Source organism: Haliotis cracherodii, unplaced genomic scaffold (assembly GCF_022045235.1).
Source record: "Haliotis cracherodii isolate W230 unplaced genomic scaffold, xgHalCrac1.p SCAF_35, whole genome shotgun sequence".
NCBI lineage: Eukaryota > Metazoa > Mollusca > Gastropoda > Lepetellida > Haliotidae > Haliotis > Haliotis cracherodii.
The window spans coordinates 2,053,705-2,078,133 of record NW_027266292.1 but is presented as its reverse complement, the minus strand read 5'-3'; the positions used below and the strand labels follow the sequence as shown (position 1 = coordinate 2,078,133).

The window sequence follows — 24,429 nt, the reverse complement described above, 5'->3', positions numbered from 1 at the left end:
TTCTGTATCAATACAAGATACACTTGCTAAAATACATTACCGCTTGTATAATGATGCCCTGGCATTTTTGTCAAGAATTGCAAAACGTGTCGTTGTGAACTTCAACCTAAAAACAGCCGTAACAAACATTATCTACAGCTATCTTTTCCTTTAGAACCTGCTCTGAAATATAAGAGTCAAGATATTTCCACGTTATTTGACGTAAATTTGCGTATTGCGATACGTATGTTGACCTTTGTATCGTGATGTGTATCGTATCGTGACCTTGCCGTATCGTTTCACCCCAACATATTTTACATGATAAAAGACATCAAAGTGGAATCCATGAGAATTACATTGAATAAAACAGAACATCCAATGAAACAAAACAAACATTTTCATTAAAACGTCTCAGCTGATAGTTTCTTATTGTAATATATTTGGTCTCAGTAATGCCACTCGTGAATTAATCCGAGACTAGTGGAATTTTTAAAAGGACTAGTAGTTTTCTGAGAACAGAAAAGTAAATAAACTAGTTTGATATGTCAAGGATTTGTTCATTTGCACAGTGGCAAGCATGAAGACTAGGCCACAATAAATTACTAGATTTCCATCCACATTTTTAGAAAATATTTAGGGAAGCATTTCATTTGTTGCTGAATCAGAACAGTAGTTGTCAATGGATGTGATTTGCATGAACACTGGGTAGCACTATGGATATGCTGCATTTCAACACAAGGAAACAAGGAAGAAACAAGGAAAAAACGATTTTCTTCATCTGGAGGTACTTAAGGACAATAACGTGATGTAAAGTGGGGTGTTTGGTATTGAGGCCGGCAGGGGTTTGGCAGTGTAGCATGTGGATACAAAAATCTAATTATTTATTATTTCTTAAATTGTATTACATCATTGATATGTTTCATACCATACATGCTATCTCACAATTCAATGCATCAGTCAAAATAAAACCTCTTTAACATGACCTCCAAATGTAGCATTTAAATAACAACAAACAATGGTGACACACAATGAGACAAAATCAGATGATAAGTAAATTTACACTCAAAATTTGGCACTCTCACATGTTACAACTTCTCTTGTAGAAATGCAAGAAAATTGCACAAATAAATAAACAATATTGTCATTAACATTATCACATCCTCAAACATTATGGCAGTAAGTAAAACTTAGAACTACATAAACAAAACAAAGTCATCCATATGTCCCCCTCCTCGTGTGCTTACTACTGTAAACCAACCAGGGGAAGGGGGTAATTAAAAAACCAAATAAAAACAAGGATCATAACAGAAAATGATTAATTCTCGATGGCAGTTTTCAACATTTTAAAAACCTCCATTCATGGCACTGTGCACTATGTATCGAGACCCGTGAAGATCCGGGTAGAGAATAGGTCTTCAACAACCCATGCTTGCCGTGAGAGCCAACTATGCTTGTTCTAAGATGCGACCAACGGGATCAGGTGGTCACGCTTGCATGATGTCAATCACTGGATTGTCTGGTCCAGATTTGATTATTTACAGATTACCGTCATATAGATGGAATATTGCTGAATGCAACTTTAAACAACAAACAAACAAACTATGCATATCTTCTGCCTTGATGCAGCTCATCAGGCCAAGCCGTTATATTTTTGGGTCACAGATTTGACAAACTGGAGCCAAAAGCCATAAACCAAAAACCAACAAAAAGAATATTTCATTTACCCAACAACTCAGTCTCATGGATTTCTTTTCAAAGAAATGGCTACTAAAATCTAACAAAGGGTAACTAAACTTTCCAAAAAGTTTGACACCAAATAATAACAAACTAATCGAACAAAAGAAAATCCTTGTACAAGTAAAATTATGAAAAATGTGTGTTTACTTAAAACAGAATTAACATATATCAATTCCCAACTGACCCAAACAATGTTATACCAAATAAAAGAAAACCAAATTGATCTACACAAAAAAAATTGAAAATTATTGGTTTGCAAAAAATCCAAAAAGCATTATGTAAAATAAAGTGGCCTTATTCTTCAAAAAATGCACACAAATAAGCATGTTTGGCTGAAAAGAACCTGGGAAAAATACTTCAAAGCAACCATCCTACATCGTCACGTCATTAATTCAATCATGTTCTCCAGCTTCCAAGAACAAACAAATAATTGTCTTAGCACTTGTTCCCCAAAAAGATATCACACTGGTACACTTTGAAAAACAACATTGGTCTTCTCTGACCATGATCACAGAGCTTTAACTTGGTGCCGATTACTTCATGAGTGAATAACCATAATTTCTTTCCACACTCTAGTTTTCGAAGTATGACTAACAATTCTGTTGACCTTTCTGTTTGATGCAAGATAAACCATGTAAATTAGATAAAAACATTATTACTTTTTTTCAGATGATATACCATTTTTTAAAATATTATTGCATTTGGATTTTTGGGGCAGTCTATCAACACTGACATTATAAAAATTACTCCACTCCTGACTTGTATTTTTCATTCTGGTGGCCCTTTTCTTCACTTTTTAATTTATTCTATATTTCTTTCTTGATTATATATTATCTCACACTAGTCAGATATGCTTTAACGTTTTATACACAGTTCTCAGCCTGCTCGCACAGTGCACTTAGTTGCGAGCACGTTGGTTCAGTCTGGTGACAGACAGACCCAAATATTGACCATTCCCAGCGTCACTGTCAAATATACAGGCCAACATTCGTGACATACTGTATCCGCTATAACAAGCTGGGTCATGTGCATTACACTGTTGTTAGGACGAGGCCACAACCTTAAGAGATACCTTATCTCAGCCAAGTCCAATCTCATTATTCATGCTGATATATATAGAATGAGGTGCAAAATTCTTTTAAAAAATAATATCACTTTGTTCAGCCACGAGAGAAATTGGTTTAAAGAATTATGTAAAATGAAAAGTCTTTTTTCTTGAGGAATTAAAATATGTTATGTTATGTTAATTTTGCAAGCTTTTATTATCTAAATTCTTATTAAAGTCAAAAGGCTTTTGTCTAAAACAGCACATCATTTTCAATTTTATATAATGATGCTCTTTAGGAAATCCCTGAAACATGTCCTGGACTTTGACCACCTGTTAAACACAAAAAACTCGTGTCCCGTGTACTGTTTTGGGCCCACATGCACAAAGCAATCTCAGCGCTAAGATGATGGTAACTCCCATACTTTAACGTAGGCTTACGATAGTCTTAGCGCTAAGATCACTTTGTGCAAGTGGGCCCTGGTGTACAGAGGAACATATCTTTTGACAAGTGACAGTGATGGCCAGTTTGGATTGGGTCATCAAAACAATGCTGTACTCATCCGTGAACAAGTGTTGCATTGTCACATGTGGTGTCCCCTTAGGCTAGTGTCTTTGTTCTGAGTAGGCCTCTGTTCACCCAGCAGTCAATGGGTACCCGGTAGTTTGAATGTGACTGTTAACTCAGAGACAGCTTGGCTAGTATACTCCCAAAGAAGCTGAGAATGAAAGCTGAGCATTCACTTGGTGAATGGCATCTGACACATAATAAATGAAATTATTATTTTATTATTATTATTATTTTTATTTTTATTATTTTATTATTATTATTGTAAATGCATTTCAATAATATAGAACAATTACCCTGTACTCCTGTTTTCACATTACATTGCAGCTTTTAAAATTTATTTTTATTTTTATTATTTTATTATTATTATTGTAAATGCATTTCAATAATATAGAACAATTACCCTGTACTCCTGTTTTTAACATTACATTGCACTGCAGCTTTTAAAATTTGTGTAGATTAACATGTCACTGTTGAGGGGGGGGGGGGGGGGGGGGGCATCTCCATGTATGACGTCTAACATTTAACTATCAAGTAATCATGACACAATAAATAGCTGTATATCAGTCACGTAAATTGACCACGCCCTGATTTACCCCACCCCTTGATTTATATCTCCCCCAGACACCCTTGACCCCAGAAAGCTGACGTCAGGTAGGATCGCAGTAACCCTGTTTTCTTGTAAGATAAATTATCAATTCTGTCATGAGATTACAACTGACAACAATTACCGTATTTGACGTAATAAGCGCTCTGCTCATATAAACACCCACGCTGATATTTGCTAATATATTGGCTAGTGAACAATCCCAATTAGCACCCCTTTCGATTGATCAATGTACACAAGACTTATTTATTCGTACATAATACGCACTTGTGTGTTTTCGCACCCTATATTATGGGTAATTAAATTCTGGAAAAATATATTGGTCATATATAAACATTTCAGGCTATCAGCATAAACCGCGAAAATTTACAATCTTTCAACTATTTTTTTCCACCACTACATAATATTCTAATAAAAGCCCCCTATTTCTAATTTTGAGAGTGCCCTTGGCGCTTATTATGTTGAACACGGTAGTCATGAGAGCTGTTTGCAAAGTTAGGTTTTATAAAAGATGAGTCACATTTCAATGTCATCAAGGATGTAGGCGTTTGTTGGATTTGGACTATTTAAACACTTAATCACTTCCTTCACTTATCCTTTGACAAGTCATGCGATTCTCATTCATGCAATATGATGAAAAATGTCCTTGTCACAATAAATACATCATGGTAAATCCCACATCTGATCTGCCTACACATCTGGCTTTTAGAAATGAGCATCCCTCCAGGGTGATATTACAAATTCAAGTTCAAGAAGTGGACTTGGGCCCTGTTCACAAAGCAATCTCCAGCACTACGTCTTCCATAAATCTATGTTAACATGTGGAGTTATGATGGTTATTGTGATACGAGCACCTTGCAATTTTGAAATTTGTTATTTTATTCAAAATGGGGATTTTTTATAAAGATTTATTTCTTAAATTCAGAGTTTTTTTAACACTGTATTCGGAGATTGCATTCAGTGCAATAACATAAAACCCCTTCAAATTTACTGGTACTGTAAAATATAGGTTACATCTACCAAGCCAAAAAATAAATTTTCAAATTCATAATTTAAATTTAGGAATTTTTATTGACATTTGTTGCAGACTTGGGTCAAACATCGACCTCTGACCAGGTCCAGATAAATTCCTGGCAATCCTCTGGAAAATGGATTAAGAACAAAACTGTAATGATTTTCTTTCCTCCCATAAATTTCTTACATGTTTTGGAGATGGGTGTGACTGGTAAATTATAATGGGCGACTTTACATTGGTAAGGCTACATTTTTTAAATTTTAAGTTTCATGGATTTATTCCAGCTTTTCCAAAAAAGGTTGGTCGAAATAAAAATAAAAATAAATAGTTATGTCAATCATTTACTTATTTATATGAAAGTCATTCTGCCGTGGAGTCAAAACTGCAGCTGGCTTCTTGATTCAATGATAGTGACAGACATAGAATTTATATACAACATTTTATATTGTATACAAGGGTCTCTTATAATTATTACCCGCGGGAGACATAATGAAAATAATTTTTATATTTTATTTATATCTTTTCCAGCTGCTTTTCAGTAGGTTTGACGGGTCCGTGAAACAAAAAATAAATAATGTGTTGCCTGAAGTAGGAGTAAGCACTGTTCATATTATTTTCCTTGCTCTTTATTGCGGGTCAATCACAAGGAAATAGTGTCTGTGATATTCCAATTTCCTCTACACATATCGAACTTTTCCTACTGAAATTTCGTAAAGAGCAGTGCGAAATTTTGAGAGTTCAATTGATTTTTTACTTATTCACTTCAGATTTACATAAACCAATCTAAGAGGCCCTAGCTTCAAATCAATTATGATGAAATCGTTTTGTCAATGTAGAACCTGTTAAATTTAATAATTAACCAATGGCTGCCTTACTCGCAAAAGCACAACACCAACTATTTCATTTTTAACAAAAAACAAACAAGAAGATTTTTTTTCACATAGATCACCTTATTTTCTTGTTCTAGGTCTAAAATTTAAATGTTTCTAAACTTATTTAATAAGACTGCAAACAAATCCTATTTGTCATGTTTATATGCTTTGGTTTTTTTTATCTTTTAAAATGATCAACACAAATAACAGTTTAATATAAAGATCTGTCCATGAAAAATAGAAAGGTCAATAAAATCTGTCAGCCTGAATCTAGATAACAATATTGGGCTGAACCCAAGTGACAATAACTTCCAAGAAAAACCCGTTTGAGGGACACACAATGCTCGGATGTACACAGCTGGGAAAAACTGACTTGCAGGAATGATTTCTGTCTTACATAGGCTTACAATGCTTAAAACACATTTCAACAATTTGGTTCGTTTGTTTATGCCGCAATCTGTAATATTCCAGCTGTATGACGGCAGCCTCTCAGTAATCAAGTTTGGTCCAGACAATCTGTGTGAACAATTCTGCAAACCTTGTTACAAATTAGAAAGTCACAAAATGACCACCTCACAATGTGTATCATGATACCTAATCATGTCAGCTTGCACTGTTTTTGTTTGAAATCCTCCATTACAATTGGCCAGGGCTCACTTGCTCAAAGCAACCTTAGCGCTAAGATGATCGTAACTCCCATACTTTCACATAGGCTTATGGTAGTCTTAGCGCTAAGATGATCGTTACTCCCATACTTTCACATAGGCTTATTGGTAGTCTTAGCGCTAAGATGATCGTAGCTCCCCTAATTTAACATAGGCTTACGATAGTCTTAGCGCTAAGATCACTTTGTGCAAGATGGCCCAGATCTAGATAAATCCCTGAAGCATGTCTGCTTTATTTTAGAGGTAACCAAAGAGACACAGATATTACCAGTTTGTTGGAATCAATGAGCACATACTCTACCATAATCAGGTGAAGTCTGGGATTCCTACCCACGAAATGCATTTGTTCACTAAGAGGTTCAATGGTGTTCATGGTGTTGGGTGCAAAGGTTTTGTTTCTGGGAGTTGACTATCAGGCTGAAGGACTCTGATTCCAGGATTTGAGGGCCATTGCTGAAATGCCCCTCTTCCGGAAGCAAATATTGACCAACGCAATTTACAGTTATTGGACAACTGCAGAAGCCTGCAGTCAAGCTCAAAATGGATATACAAATTGTGAAACAAATTAAACTTCACAACAGCTATGAAGTTTTTTTTGCAAAGAATTCAGTTTTATATGATTTATGCTGTTATTGGTTTTATGGGGTATTTTTACCCCAAACATGCAGAACTCATTCATGGCTTCTCAGATTTCAAAGATATTTGAAGTTGAATCCTCCAGACTTTTAAGTGTGAGTGAGTGAGTTGGGTTTAACGCCGCTTTGAACAGTATTCCAGTTATATCACGGCGTGTCAGCTTAATCAGGGAGGAAAGCCCAAAGTGATGCAGGTCTCGGACGCTTACCACTTCGGTGAAACCCACGAGCACGGGTATGGTGCTGACAAACCTAGAAACATAATCGGGGCGAAACGGAATTCAAACCACAATCATAGGCTTCTGGGGTGGCCAAGGGACACAACTCTACAAAGCGAATCGCGGCGCCTTAGACGACTGGGCCACCTGGGCCACCTGTGCCCCCTCCAGATTTATTAGCTCCTTAAAACCTGTCAGCAACTCATAAATAGATGTCGTGTGTTATAGCAAGCAGGAAAATAGTCATATTCTTGACAATTGTTTCCTGCTGAAAATGATCAAAGGATTATGATATGCATTCAGTGTAATAATCCCGGTCTTTGAAACTACTTAACAGTGACCCTGTATAATATTCACTCACCACTTCAAGACCAAGCATTGAGGCATTCAGATCTGTACTCACAGCGAGTCTGTCAGATACATCAATTCCATTAAAAAATATTTTAACAATCAGATCTTTTGATAGGGGAGATTCGTGAATCTCAAACACAAGCCTCGAAGCTAACGGAAGAATTTGTTCCACAGGCAATCCAAGGACTGTCATCACCATGACAACAAAGTCTTCCTCAGCCGCCATAACTGAAAACCTCTCGTCCCCACTTCCACCCAGCCATTTGAACAATCTCTCAAAAAATGGATAAACGTTCAGATGTGCATAGCTTTTGAAAGTAGTTGTGGACGTTATGTGATTGAGATAATCATTAGCTGACTGGAAAACATCATCTAAATTTGAAATGCTAATGTTGAAACAGGTGCCATCTTTGCATGGATGTTGCCTCCTATCACATACCCATGACGAAAGGAAGGACACGATTTCACGTGGGGCAATGTCCGTATCATAAGGAATGCTTATTTTTTCATTGATGCTCCGCTCGATTTTGGCCGTTTCCTTAAATATATGAAACCCTCTTCGGACTACTTTTGCAATCTGGTGTTGGAGGAAATCAGATTTTGGGCAGGAGCATCTATGACTGGGATATATTTGACAAAAATTATTCAAAGACTTTTGGACAGTTGTCGAAGCAAAGTCTTTCTCATGAAGCAGGCCGTGCAGAAACGCAAAAATGCTTTGATAGGCAGCTTCGTCTTGTATGCAGTGCGCTGTCAACATCCCCTCCATGGAATACGGTTCATCAAACCTAAGTTTGGAATACTGTCTTCCTATGTATTCTCCTAAAAGTATATGCTGGGTTGTCCCAAGGGGAGACAACTCCTCATACTCACAGAACGGCGAATCGGGGTATGGTCGAAATATTTTGAATCCATCTTTCTTTGATCTCACATGACGATAAATATCAGCAACTTCGGGGAAACTTTGAACTTTGCGATGGCTTGCGAGGTTGGCGTGGTGCTCAAAGTCACAGCTAATATCGGGACTGGTCATGTTTTCGAAATCAATCTTTGTGGCTCGCTGCCCTGGCGAGATCAGGATAAGAACCTTCTTCAAGTGATGGCCAGGAACTGAAGAACCTGGGAAGACAAGAAATAAAGCATCAGGTCAAACCTGGGGGTTCAATCGGTGAACGTAATACAATGTTTCATCATTTTGTAGTGACCTTTCCCAATATGTGAACGTTTGGGTGAATCCTCTCCTTCCCTGACAGAGAGTGAGTGAGTGAGTACGTTTTTACGCCGTTTTCAGCAATATTCCAGCAATATCACGGCGGGGGACACCAGAAATGGGCTTCACACATTGTACCCATGTCGAACCCGGGTCTTCGGCGTGACGAGCGAACGCTTTAACCACCAGGCTACCCGACCGCCCCAGCCATACATTAAACTATGGATGGAATTTCCCTTGTTTGAGTGAAACAGAACACACAAGGACGGTTATTTGGGTGTTTTACCCAGATGTTTGATTTTGATTGGGTATCCACAATTTTGAGAGCGTATTCAAAACAATTTTACCCACCCTTTTCTTGACATTTGGGTATTTAACTAAAAACACACATTCATACACACGAACACATTAAATCGAGTCTGGACCAGACAATTCAGTGACAGATGCTGTCAGCACTGATCCACGCAACTTATCTCGAGCTTTGCATCTGGAAATATTTTGCCCTAGTTCTTACTACTACCAGTGAAGATTTACAAGTCAAGGTTACTGGTTCACCATTCCAAGGTTGCAACTTGGCACTGGCCTGCTAGCCCTGAGTGACTGTGTCAGTCTGTCTGATGTGAGAGGGATCCTAATGGCCAGTGGAACAGAGTTTCTGACTTTTAATTTGTTTTGTCACTATTCAGGTAGTAAATCTTTCAGGTTAATTTGCATCCCTAATTACAAGTTTGTGCTGACCAACGAGTTTGGGCAAGTCAATACGATACGTATAGCAATACCAATATTCATGTCAAATCACGTGGAAACTTCACGACTATAAAAATTTCAGAGCAGGTTGAAAATGAAAAGCTTGCTGTAGACATGTGTTTGGAGTGGGAACTTTTAGTAGGAAACTAAATACAATACTTCACTGACAAATAAACCGAGTTGTAGGCAATTGTTTTTTAGGAAGCATATCATCTTATATCGATAAAGAAATAAACGCATCGTGCATCGCAATTCTCCCGAGTTTCACATCTAGATGAACACAGGAATGAACAGGGGTGGAAATTTGCCATTTCCCGACTCCCGGGGCAATTAGAAATATGAGGTCGGGCAACAAAATCACTTACTTTAACTTGTCCGGAGGCAAGTAATATTGGAAATTTCTATCACTGTCTACATGTCTAACTACTGGTAAAATGGTACAATAAATTAGCTGAGAGAAATTTTGTAATCACGCTTTTCGCGAAACGCTGACACTTTTAAAGAACACACGAGACTTAGAGCTACGTCCCTTTTCTATTTTCGTTTTAATATTCAATGAAACAACTTTCTACACTCGGTTTGAATGCTTTTCTCTCATTGCAGCCTAGAGGGATCTGATAATTGATAGACGATCAATACTGCCTAGAGGGGTCTCGTAATTGAAACACGTCGTGGCCTGTGATTGTCTCCAATGTAAATAGTTACGACCCGGTTATGGCGACACACAAGCAGGCGTCGATTAAAAGTTTTTTCGGTGGGGAAAGTGAAAATAAATATGAAAATGCCGATGATAGCGAATCATGTAAAAGAAAACGACCAAATGAGGACACACGTTCTAAGAACAAGCAGTATGATGCCGAAGAACAGGACAGAAAATTCGTTCAGAGTTGGTGCGATGAGTTTCCATGGGTAGTGTATGACGAAAAAACAAAATGTCATGAAGTGCAGAATTTGTTGTCAGTATCCAACTGTAACATCCAGAAATAAGAAACATGTTTTTTGTTGACGGTTGAACACAATTTCGAAAAAACATTATTTGACAAGTCATGAGGTTTCCGATGTTCATTAAGAATTTACCCGAGTCCTTATGTAGATATAACAGTGCTGGTGTAGTGTAATTTTGTTCAACGGTAAATAAACACATATTGATGATTTGAAGTTTTATTTTGAAATTATTTGGGCAAGTGAAAATGAAATCAGGGCAAGTGAAAATTGTCTTTAAACTTGACCGATGGCAAGTGAAGTTTTTTTTTAAATTTCCACCCCTGATGAAACCTGGGTGTGACAAGCAAGTACTCAGTCACCTGGGCTAACACTTTTCCCTTCATGACAAATGACAGGTCAGTATCCAACATGCCTGCACATCTCATTGTAACTACCGGTACAGGAAATGCCTAGACCTACACTGTGACTAGGTCTAGCAAAATAAAATCAATAATCGGAATTATCGCCGATGGAAAAATACTAATGACTATTGATATGATTTGTTTATGTTTGTTGTTTTACTCCGCACTCAGCAATATTCCAGCTATATGACGGCGGTCTGTAAATAATGAAGTCTGGGCCAGACAATCCAGTGATTGACATCATGAGCATCGTTCAACATAATTGGGATCTATGACAAGCATAAACCAAGTCAGCGTGTCTGACCACCCGATACCGTTGGTCGACTCTTACGACAAGCATAGTCGCCTCTCACGACAAGCATAGTCGCCTCTTACGGCAAGCATAGTCACCTCTTACGGCAAGCATTATTGATATGAAAATTGTGTCATCAACAATATCTTACACGTTTGTAAACTTTTGCCATGAAATAAAGTTTAGATTTACCAAAAACAGACTTATTATTTTCTATAATGTCCATTGCTAAAGATGGAAAGTAACGGTTTTTGTTATATCTTGAATGTCCCCAAAGTAATCCCTGCATAAATGTGCTACCATTCTCCAGAGGAGTTAAAAAAGTTTATTTCTTTAGGACTTTTTTTGGGCGCATTTGCTCAAAGTTACTTCTCAGATTTATATATTAGTTAACAATTATTGATCTCTATGATCTGTAACCACAGCCAGCCCTTACTGTGATCCAATCTCATTAAAATAAGATCATTTTCATCATTCGGGGGATGGCAAGATAATAGTCAGTGAGTGAGCGAGTGAGTTGGGTTTAACGCTGCTTTTAACAGTATTCCAGTTATATCACGGCGTGTCAGCTTAATGTGGGAGGAAAGCCCGAAGTGATGCAGGTCTCAGACGTTTACCACTTCGGTGAAACCCACGAGCACGGGTATGGTGCTGACAAACCTAGAAACATAATTGGGGGGAACCGGGATTCGAACCCACAATCATAGGTTTCTGGTGTGCCCAAGGGGCGCAACTCTGCACAGCGAATCGCGGCGCCTCAGACGACTGGGCCACCCGTGCCCCCAGATCTGATTATAATGAAAATGCATTGCAACTCAAATCAATATGAATTAAGTTGCTATCTAAACCTTTGCTTGGTGCCCGCGTTTAATAAACACATTTCTGAAGATCTACGAACATCTCAATCTGTCCTTACCAGCACACTTGACTTTTGATTTATGCTCTCATATATTTAAAAACATTAAAAACAATAAGCAAACAAGACACTAACTTCAAGAAAAACAAGATACAAAAAACAACATTTGATGCCTGAGTCTTGTCACGTAATGTTTCTCTTATCAGTAGCTTGCAAAGTAAAGTATTTGCAGTGTTCTACCAAGAAACTAGACATTAAGTGCTTTTTTATTTGTGTTTTGCATCGCACATCGCACTCAGCAATATTCCAGCTATATGACGGCGGTCTGTAAATAATCGAGTCTGGACCAGACAATCCAGTGAATGACATCATGAGCATCGATTTACGCAACTGGGATCAGTGACATGCATCAACCAAGTCAGCAAGCCTGACCACCCGATCCTGTTAGCTGCCTCTTATGACAAGCTTAGTTGCCTTTTACGGCAAGCATGTTTTCTGAAGATCTATTCTACCCCGGATCTTCACGGGTGTAATATTAATTGAGGACAGGGACCCCTTCAGCATAAATACACGGGGTCATTTTCAAAACTTATGGGGCCACACTTTGAGAGACCATGTAAAACTTGAAACCCAATTAGCTGGTTATTGATACAGAATCACCGTCCACACAAAACACAAGTGACATACAGCAGGTTTCGCACGGCATCTTTCTAAGATGTAAATTACGGCAGCTACAACATCCGAAGTCAAATATTTCGCCTCAACAGCTAGTCTGTCATCACTGCCATTAGCATGTCTCTTTAAGGTACTCGTTCTAAAATCAGAATTTACTTTGACATTGAATAAGTTTTCACATGATTTCAACAAAGCCGACATGTCGTAGTATTTTTTTGAGCTTTGCAGCAACCACATGTCGTCTCAAAGCCATGTTCACTGAAAATTTCTACATTTCTCGGTTTTTCCACCTTTCCTCAGACTGTCACCATGGTTACTGTCAGGTCTGGCATGAGAAACCTTCTGGTATCGCTAACACAACTTGTGGTCAGTGATTCTGAAATCCTGGGGTCATTTGAGCAGAAACATCTTTGGCATTATCAAAACCATGACTACAATATTTGCACAAATGTGAAAGCTTGATGATGATTGGACCACTTGTAACTTTCAGCCAATTTAAGGTACTGAGAGTAAATTGAGACGCAAAAGGCAATGACGTTTACATTCAATAATCGTATTAGCTGTCTTGCTGATGTGAACTGTTTTTAAGACAATCAGCGACAACCATAATTAAAAAAAATAAAACCCATCTACATGAAAGCACCTGATGTCCCACTGAGCGTAAATATTAAGTGCCAATCAGTAACCTATTGCGAGAATCCCGCAAGGCCGCTGCCTCTGCAGCGCACGGTTTTTGTGAAGCTATACATTAGTGAGTGAGTGAGTATGGTTTTAAGACGCTTTTAGCAATATTCCAGCAATATCACGGCGGGGGACACCAGAAATGGGCTTCACACATTGTACCCATGTCGGGAATGGAACCCGGGTCTTCGGCATGACGAGCGAACACTTTAACCATTAGGCTACCCGACTGCCCCAGCCATACATTAAACTATGGATGGAATTTCCCTTATTTGAGTGAAACAGAACACACAGGGACAGTAAATTCATGTCTATGCAACAATGGCTAAAACTGAAATGGTCTTAAAGATTCAAACAGACATATTCTTTTCGCACCCTATGGACTTGCTATACAACTTATAAGCATCCATTCTTTAACTATACGAGTTGTGGATGCAATTTTTGGTGTCCGGCAAAACCATTCATTATCTACCTTCACTCCCTGAGAAAGCATTTTCTGACAGACGACAGTAGTCCATAAACCCGGGATGAAACAAGGGATCTGATTGGTTGTCCACGGTGAATCTCATCGCATCTCCTCCATTATTCTCTTCTGGGGTCCATAACAACCTCTGGTCGTCACCGGACACATGAAGAGATGGATCGTCACCATGGATACACAGGAAGCACAAGCAAAACACTGAAAACAACAAGTACATAAAATCAACTTTTATCGTCATAAATAAAAAAGGAAGAGAAAGGAACTTGTATTGAGTGGTCAGATTTAGATTCAACATGTATTTGTTTTACAACCACACAATCCTGTCTACTCTGTTATACAACCACACAATCCTCCCCACTCTGCTAGACAACCACACAATCCTGTCTACTCTGCTATACAACCACACAATCCTCTCTACTGCTATACAAACACACAATCCTGTCTACTCTGCTATACAACCACTCAATCCTGTCTACTCTGCTATACAACCACACAATCCTCTCTACTCTGCTACACAACCACACAATCCTCTCTACTCTGCTATACAACCACACAATCCTCTCCACTCTGCTAGACAACCACACAATCCTGTCTACTCTGCTATACAACCACACAATCCTCTCTACTCTGCTATACCACCACACAATCCTCTCTACTGCTATACAAACACACAATCCTCTCTACTCTGCTATACAACCACACAATCCTGTCTACTCTGCTATACAACCACACAATCCTCTCTACTGCTATACAAACACACAATCCTCTCTACTCTGCTATACAACCACACAATCCTCTCTACTCTGCTACACAACCACACAATCCTCTCTACTCTGCTACACAACCACACAATCCTGTCTACTCTGCTATACAACCACACAATCCTGTCTACTCTGCTATACAACCACACAATCCTCTCTACTGCTATACAAACACACAATCCTCTCTACTCTGCTACACAACCACACAATCCTCTCTACTGCTATACAAACACACAATCCTGTCTACTCTGCTATACAAACACACAATCCTGTCTACTCTGCTATACAACCACACAATCCTGTCTACTCTGCTATACAACCACACAATCCTCTCTACTCTGCTATACAACCACACAATCCTCTCTACTGCTATACAAACACACAATCCTGTCTACTCTGCTATACAACCACTCAATCCTGTCTACTCTGCTATACAACCACACAATCCTGTCTACTCTGCTATACAACCACACAATCCTGTCTACTCTGCTATACAACCACACAATCCTCTCTACTCTGCTATACAACCACACAATCCTGTCTACTCTGCTATACAACCACACAATCCTGTCTATTCTGCCATACAACCACACAATCCTGTCTACTCTGCTATACAACCACACAATCCTCTCTACTCTGCTATACAAACACACAATCCTCTCTACTGCTATACAAACACACAATCCTGTCTACTCTGCTACACAACCACACAATCCTCTCTACTCTGCTACAAAACCACACAATCCTGTCTAGACTGCTATACAACCACACAATCCTGTCTACTCTGCTATACAACCACACAATCCTGTCTACTCTGCTATACAACCACTCAATCCTGTCTACTCTGCTATACAACCACACAATCCTCTCTACTCTGCTATACAACCACACAATCCTGTCTACTCTGCTATACAAACACACAATCCTCTCTACTCTGCTATACAACCACACAATCCTCTCTACTCTGCTATACAACCACACAATCCTGTCTACTCTGCTACACAAACACACAATCCTCTCTACTCTGCTATACAACCACACAATCCTCTCTACTCTGCTATACAACCACACAATCCTCTACTCTGCTATACAAACACACAATCCTCTCTACTCTGCTATACAACCACACAATCCTGTCTACTCTGCTATACAACCACACAATCCTCTCTACTCTGCTATACAACCACACAATCCTCTCTACTCTGCTATACAACCACACAATCCTGTCTACTCTGCTATACAAACACACAATCCTCTCTACTCTGCTATACAACCACACAATCCTCTCTACTCAACTATGCAATCAGCCTCAAGAGAGACCAAGCGAATAAAACTAAAAGCATACTGAAAACCCCCAAACCCAATCAATACCCAATGTGACTGACAACATGCTAATAAATACTCAACGGCCCAAACAATTATCTGGAGGACCGCTGAAATAAAAACAAATAAAACAGCTACAAGTGAACCTCCTCTCCCCTTACCTGTAAGGACTGCCATGATTGAAATAAATCTGTCACCAGTGGTGTGACAATGATAGCCTATGAATGTCATCATGGACAAGCGACGTGATCATCTGCACATAATTTTACTGGTCTAGCCCCTAACCCAGCAGTCTCTACACTTATATGGACATCACCAACAAGCATCCAGCTGCTAAATATTAGCCTGTGGATCTACATCAACAGATGTGGAAGCATTTAATGAGACGAGACAATGAACATCTGATGATGTAGATGTTTTGACATGACAATTGTACTCGTTATTCTCCCAGCAAGCTTATTTTAGTTAATAAAGACGATAATCAAAATTGTTTTATCTATCCCGTAAATGTTTCTTTTGATATTTTATCATGCATTGTGCTTCTATTTCAATAGTTCTGGTTACAACAAAATGAAAGAAAATATTAATGTTCTCATTTGATTAATAGGATAATTATTATTCATAAGGAAAGTTTAGAATGTAGTCATAACTGTATCAAAAATACCAAAAGATATCTATTAACAGAAAATGGATTTTGTGGAGTTGTCCAAGTTCATTCCCATAAACGGAACTGCAACATTCTGAAGTTTTCTAATTGTCCACATTAGGACCACAGATGTGCCATGGTGACTCTCATATTGAAAATACTTTCCTCAATGAAAATGTACAAAGCGAAACAGCAGTACAGCATATTTTCTACAAAATCACAGCGAAATATGTGATGGGTTAGTTTCAAATCACACACCTGAGAAGCCTTGTATCTCGGTTAAATTAGTATATATATTAAAAATTGATTGAAACATTGATCCATGTTATTACAAGTGCCCTTGGTCCAGATGTCAGTCATTAGTATATTTCTCAATCTCATTAAAATCAGATCTTAGATCTCGCTCCCGCCCAAACAAGGTGAGGTGAGGTGAAATGGGGTTTAATGTCGCGTCCAAGATTATTCCACTTATATAGCGATGTGCATGTACGTGTGTGTGTTTGTGTGGCTGCTTGTACTAGTCAGGACTGATTTATAGTGCTAGCTCACTAAGATACCATGCCGCAGTTTAACATGAATACCCCACTCAGACACAGTATACTGACTCCGAGCCGACCAGTCCTTGTTTTAGCCCCTTAATGCCGAGCGCCACACAGGGTAACAACAAGTACCATCTTTTAACGTCTTCTGGTATGATGCGGTCGGGGATCGAACCCCGGACCTTCCGCACTCCGGGCGGACGCTCTACCACTAGACCATGGAGGCGGTCACCGCCAAACAAAGATCTGAGGACATCCCATTACAGGTCACGTTCCAACTGTCACTTTCATGATCTGTAAGATTGGTCTTTTCAAAGGAAACTTGAGTCGAACATGATAGATTAAAATGGGCCAGACCGCTACCTACACATAAACAATAGTTTTCATGTCATTTTGTCGTTGATCCCCTCTTGCCGTAAAAGGTGACTATGCTTGTCGTAAGAGGCGACTAACGGGATAGGGTGGTCAGGCTCACCAACTTGGTTGATGCATGTCATCGTATCCCAAATGCGTGGATCGATGCTCATTATATTAATCACTGGATTGTCTGCCCAGACTCGATTATTTACAGAGCGCCGTCATATAGCTGGAGTATTGCTGATTGCGGCATTAAACAACAAGAAAAAAAAAGAAAGAAAAAAAAAGAATGGATGGTCAGGCTTGGTGATTTGGTTGACATCACGTCATGGTACCTCTTCAGCATGGACCTGTGCTCATAATACCAATCACTGGATTGTCTGGCCCAGATTTGATTACATACAGGCCGCTGCCATATAGCATGGTTATTGCAGTGTGATGTTCACGTTAAACCACAAACATCCACATAAAAGGTCATAAAAATATAAATGGGTAAAATGTCAGCTGCCACAAAGACTGTCATAATGCAAGTGGGCAAGACGTCATTCCGTTCACATTTATATTTGCCAGTCTTATTACTTGTCTTCATTTTCTCGTTTTTTATGTGAATCAGCAATAGAAACTAACAGTTTTAGTCAACTAGTCCTTATAATGATAACATGGAGCAAAGCTGATAAAAAGGGAAAATTTGTACTCGTCCTTATGGTACCTTAACCGCCTGGATGCCACAGGGACATACATGTCCCTCCTCTACAACCCTCACATTGAAGAATAATAAAATTCAAATTGCATCACCCTAACAAATATACTTCACAGTTTTGAATAAGGTGGGAAATTCCCTGTTCTGTGATATCATCCACTGGCATTTTAGGCCAAGTAAAAGTACTGAAAATGACCTCTGAAAATTAGGTACCTCGTAAATGTCACCATTTTTTACACATTACTAAATCACCACTCAGGGCGTTATTTACAGCATGTTTTGACATCTAAATTTCGGATATTTACTCGGAGAAATGTATTTAAAAAATAGCATATTAGTGATCACGGGTATCTGTCTTTTATGAAATCACCAATGATCATTCCAAAACGTCTCCGATAACCCTACAATCGTTTCGAATGTTTTGGAAAATATGCAAACACGAACGCCGAAGTGAACTTTCTGCCATATTGGATAGTGTTTACAAAATTCCGTTTCAGGTACACCGGTTTTGAGACGCCTGTAACATTACGTATATTTCAAACTTAGCTTACATACATTCATCCTTGAATTCCTCATACATTTTAGAATCAAATGACCAATGGTCTTTGTCACCAATACAAAGTGGCTTGATGAAATCAAGCAAAATAAGTTTGGTGTGAAAACAAATGCTGCGCTCGAAAAACTGTTCTTGTTTGAAATGTAAACAAAGCAAAATTCAGATTTAACACAGTGTAGCATTTTTCTCCTACTTTGAGCTATCCATTCGTCAATTCGTTCAAGATAATATTATATTGGCTCAACATTTTCAGAGTATGCAAGGTTTAGGGAATTTGAAATAGATACATTGCAATGATTTGATATTTTCAACAGAAATTGTCAAAGTCACCGTCCTGTGTGACGCCATGACTGACGCAAAATCACGCACGACGACAACGGTATTTATCGGAATTTCTGACTATTTCCGTTGGTTTCAATGAAAATTATTACAACAAATAACAGTTCATAGATTGTCAGAATGTTTCTGATTACTTACATGTCACGTTTATGTATATACGATCTCTGAATCAACAAAAGTCCCCTCGTAAAATGATGACAGTGAACACGCCATTTTGTAAAAGTCTGTCACCGGTAGTGATTGTTGTACATATTTGGTAATTTCTCTGAGGTGAAGGTCCTTGAATGAGAGTGCACATGATCATTGTATCACGCTGTTTACAGTTTCAGTTATGATGTAGATTTTGCATATCTTTTATACATTTTTTCACACAAATAATTTCACTTTGGATATTTGTCAATGTTCAAAATGATATCAAACGTAAATATAGGCCACAACATGTATGAACGAACCTTTGATAATCTCCTGTTTATTTGAACATTGATTACATAAGAATTAATAGGTTTATATTGTCAAATACAATATTTCTTTCCTTTGGACAAGTGTTACAAGATGAAGTGTAAATGTAACCGCAGTATGTACATATTTCTTTGGATGTGTAATAGTCAATATTATAAGTTCATATAACCAATGTCCACGAATAGCCGTTTCATTTTATTTTATAACTAAAACTAAATATATTACTTTTACAAAATGGATAATAATTTAAGTAAAAATATATGCACACATTTCTGAAAGAATTGTCTTGGTCTTGGAATTGTCTTTTATGTCGTTCGATACACAGAACAGTGATATCTAACGATTCGCCAGGTGCGTGTTGTCACCAACAATTTACTAATTATTCCTCTCGTTTTGCATTATATAAATCAATGGGTTCTTTCTTTTTTCAATATTGTGATCACAGGATATTAAACTGTTTACTTTATTTCTCCAAGAGTTGTAAAAAGCATAAAAAACATCCATGCCAGGTTCCCCGTTGGTTCAACCTTATACAATTATCCTGATAATTCTATACCAATAGAGCTTTCTTCGCACCTTTTATTGTGTAATTCTGAGACGAGACGAGATGAGACTAAGAGAAGTAATAACATATAATGAACAAATATATGTCCAATATTGAGTATAATTTTGGTTGTTTTGAAATATTCTGTTGGGTATTTCATTATGTAAATTGATGCCAAACAGGTGCATGTCTTGTCCAATTTAGATGAACAATAAACTATCAAATTGTTTACATATTCAAGACATTATTTACTTGGTGAAAGCAGTCATTTTATGTTGTGTCGAAAAAGCATCGAATTCCGTTTTCCACATCGAGATTTTCCATACCATGAACGGAAATTAGCAGAGATATATTTTTATCAAAATACCAGAGTTCTCTTTCACCGACATTATCAAAGACACAAAACCAGCCATGACGTCAAAAGGAATGGTGTTATTTTTTTGGTATTTCATAACATTTTATTATAAGGCTAGTGCTCCATTAATAACGGTGCAACATTGGTGAAATTACACTTACACAATCAGGAGAATGTTGGAATCTAAGGACTAAGTTATAGGTTAGATAGGGCCATCCATTTCTCTATTACCTCTTTTTTATGAAGTATGATTTCATCATTTCTTATGGGTTTTTTTTTAACTAAACATATACAGTTTCAATATAGATATTTGTGTTGGAATAGTTTGGTTCCTAGTTTGGCACTGACTATAGGACTAGTGCCAATTTCTTGTGAGAGGTAGAAAATTTAAGAATACAAGACACTTTAGATTTGTACTTGTTTTTAATTTCATTTATTAGAATGTTGTCATGCGCATAGTTGATAGGCTGACCACAAATTGGTCTTGCAGATAAAAATATTGTATGCACATTTTATTAAATTATCATTAAAGATGATTAATTGTACCTTTAACTTACAGAGACAATTTGACATACATCAAATAAACACATTGACCATGTTATATTTACCTTCTGAATCACATTGTTCATTTGAGTCTTATATTCATATTCCACAGATCATATTTTAGCACAGGGGCTTGTAACGCTAAAAATAGCAGCTAAAGGGTATATGGTCACACCCAGTGTCAGAGTACTATATAAAAGGTAACTTTATATAGCATACTGACACTGGGTGTGACCATATATCTTGTAGCTACTATATTTTTGCATTACAATTAAGCCCCTGTGCATTTAAGTACTGCATGTTTTTATTAAACTTCTTCTACCTCATTAAATAATTTCCAGATGTCAATAAAATCTCAACAACCAAGCGATGGACGGGTGATTGATCGTACTGAGATGCTCCGAGGTCAAGGTGACCTACTCACCGAGATCTAATAGATTATTTTTTGTAAATATAGGCCTAACACCTACCTGGCAGACCAAGGACACACAGTCGCAGGATGAAAAACTCCACATGCAACCAAGACACCATTTTCCTGCACCGAAACTGGCTCTTGGGTTCGAAAAATGTTTTCACGTTTCAAAGTCATTTAGTCTATAAGTGCACATTCACAAACCATAAAAAAATCTATATTTCCCGGCGAATGTTCTCGCCTACTCGTCAAAACCACGTGTTTTTCAATCGCACCATCAGGATCGTTTCTAGCATTACACCAATCGCAGCGGACTGTTTTGAAGTCCAATGACAATGTATATATGACACGTGTAAACTCATGACACGGAAACAAGACTGGAGATCAGGTAGTGATGCTGTCTCTTTCAACACAGCCCGACTTCCATAACGACGACCTGAAACTGCACGTTGTCGTACGAGGGAGCAGTCATTTACTTCCGTACATCATATAGACTTGCTGGGGTGCGTGTTTATATTATTTTCTTCGGGAGACAGGTACTTAAACGGCCTTCCCATTAATAATTACCATTGCTGTCCGATGTTTTTTTGTTTTGTTTTTTTGGGTTTTTTTTTTATGGGTACGTGGAAAACAGATCTTAGACTCCTCCGTTTTAAAACAGATAAATAATTGTCAACTGCAAAATAATAGGCCCACATCAGCTGTTCACAGAAACTATATACCGATATATGATCACTGCCCTATATAATTCCACAGAGACAAAATAATAAAAATATTTTGTCTAAAGGTAGGGGCAGGTAAAACGCATTCTACCCCACATATCAATCTTAAATGAGTATGAATAACAATTTAAATGCGCAAGTGGGATTGAAATCTCGCAAGCGGGGTTAAAGGTGATAAGCTTGTTATAAGAGCATATACTTAATAACGGGATATATCCATATGTTAAATGATACCATTGAACGTCACCATTACGTCACTGAACATTAACGTCATAGTATTCAACTGGATGACGTCTCATAAGACGATCGGCAGACACAGTGAATGACTTTCTCAATTTAACGTTTCATCGGCAATGTTTCAGACAATATAGCGACGAGCACAAGTTATGAGTTTACAAAAAAACACATACAATATGTTACCAATTCATCAAAGTTGTATAATACTCCCAAAACAAACATATTTAACATTTTCAGTTTGTCAAGACCACGGAAAATTGGCAGAATGGGTTCAATTTGTAAAGAACTTAAAATAACCGACTTTGGTTGTCTGTCAACTCAATTTTCATGCACTGCTTCAGATCAAGATAACAGTTAATGTTTTGCCTCATTTCACAGAGACAATATGTCAGTCTAGGTACAACGCCTTGGCCTGATGGCGTTGGTCATTGCTCAAAATATCAATCACTTGAGTGACTCGATTATTCACATATGCTTTTGGCTTCCGTGATGCTGTTGTTTGTTTGTTTGTTGTTTAACGCCGCACTCAGCAAAGTACCAGCTATATGACGGCGGTCTGTAAATAATCGAGTCTGGACTAGACAATCCAGTCATTAATATCATGAGCATGGATCCACGCAATTGGGATCGATGACATGCATCAACCAAGTCAGCGAGCCTGACCACCCGATCCCGTTAGTCGCCTTTCACGACAAGCATAGTCGCCTTTTACGGCAAGCATGGGTTGCTATAGACCTATTCTACCCAGGATATTCACGGGTCGGTCTGTAAATAATCGAGTCTGGACCAGACGACCCAGTGATTGACATCATGAACATCAGTCGGGATACGATGACATGCATGAATGAACCAAGTCAGCGAGTCTGAACACCCGATCCCGTTAGTCGCCTCTTACGACAAGCATGGGTTGGTGAAGACCTATTCTACCCCGGATCTTCACGGATAGGCTTCATTGATGGAACTACCGGCCTTCCGTATGGAGGAGTTTTGTTCGACGCCACACCCAACACTATTACGACTGAGTATAACTCTGCGGACAAACCGGTGGTCAGTGGTATGAGCAGACACCCACGACATCCGGGTACAAGGACGTGCAATCGGCCATATCGCATCCTCGATTACCCAGTGCATTAACTTTCATAATATTATGATAAACCACAGGAGTCCGTATCTAAAAATAGACGCCCTCATGCATATTCATGACCATCTCCACACGCGGGCTCGCCATAGTTTCATTTCGAAAGTGACGTCACCAGGGGGTAGAGTCCTGGGGGTCCGGACACACACAGACCACTCTTTTTTTGAAAACCAAATGTAATATGTAGGCAGTAAATGTATCTGAGAGAGGATATGGTATTTTGGAGCCCTCCTTTTTAAAAATGTTGATCCGCCTTTGAAGCCAGTCACTGGAATATTACAGGCCACCGTCGTACAGCTGGACTGTTGCTGATTGCGGCATTAAACAAACAAACAAACAAACAATTTACGAACAGAAACCCTACCGTATCCTTACAGCTTCACACCTCAAAATCTCTGTACTAGCAAGAACACTAATGATTCTAGAACGTACGCACGCGCGCACGAAACAGGATGCAACTAAGACATATACATATATCTATTATATTCATAACCTTACAGGTGCAATGTCCCTATTTATAAACACTTAAAATAAATTCAAATCGCTTCCTTCTTTACCCATGTAATCAAACCCCATCTACGCTGATGTACCCTGCAAATTGATTCAACGCACATTGCATTAAGGTGAAGTGGAATTTCAAGTGTAGCGTTGCATGCATATCCTCATATTATATTGAACTTATTTAGGGACTGGTCATTTATTATAGGAAGGGGGGCAAAAAAATGGAAAAATGGTTTGTTTTGTTTTATTTTATTTATTTATTTATTTATTTATTTATTTATTTATTTATTTGGTATTTATTATTTAATTATTTTATA

The 24,429-nt window shown here is 38.2% G+C and overlaps 1 protein-coding gene across 1 annotated transcript; it reads right to left on the bottom strand.

The window, feature by feature from the left end:
- Positions 1 to 7,134: 7,134 nt before the first annotated feature.
- On the bottom strand, positions 7,135 to 21,918 carry LOC139477768 (2-phosphoxylose phosphatase 1-like). Its single transcript, XM_071260182.1, has 3 exons — positions 21,573 to 21,918; positions 13,972 to 14,178; positions 7,135 to 8,811 (listed from the first exon to the last, which is right to left on the bottom strand). Exons 1-3 carry the CDS (start codon positions 21,631 to 21,633, stop codon positions 7,628 to 7,630), a joined length of 1,452 nt encoding a protein of 483 aa, XP_071116283.1. The 5' UTR covers positions 21,634 to 21,918; the 3' UTR covers positions 7,135 to 7,627.
- Positions 21,919 to 24,429: the final 2,511 nt, after the last annotated feature.

Bases quoted from the DNA above. Each gene is read 5' to 3' on its own strand.
- LOC139477768 (XM_071260182.1), bottom strand. From the start codon at position 21,633: ATGGTGTCTTGGTTGCATGTGGAGTTTTTCATCCTGCGACTGTGTGTC. The intron at 14,179-21,572 runs GTAGGTGTTAGG...TGTTGTTTTCAG, and splicing joins GTGTGTCCTTGGTCTGCCAG to TGTTTTGCTTGTGCTTCCTG. The intron at 8,812-13,971 runs GTAGATAATGAA...TTGTCTTCCCAG, and splicing joins TGCTTTCTCAGGGAGTGAAG to GTTCTTCAGTTCCTGGCCAT.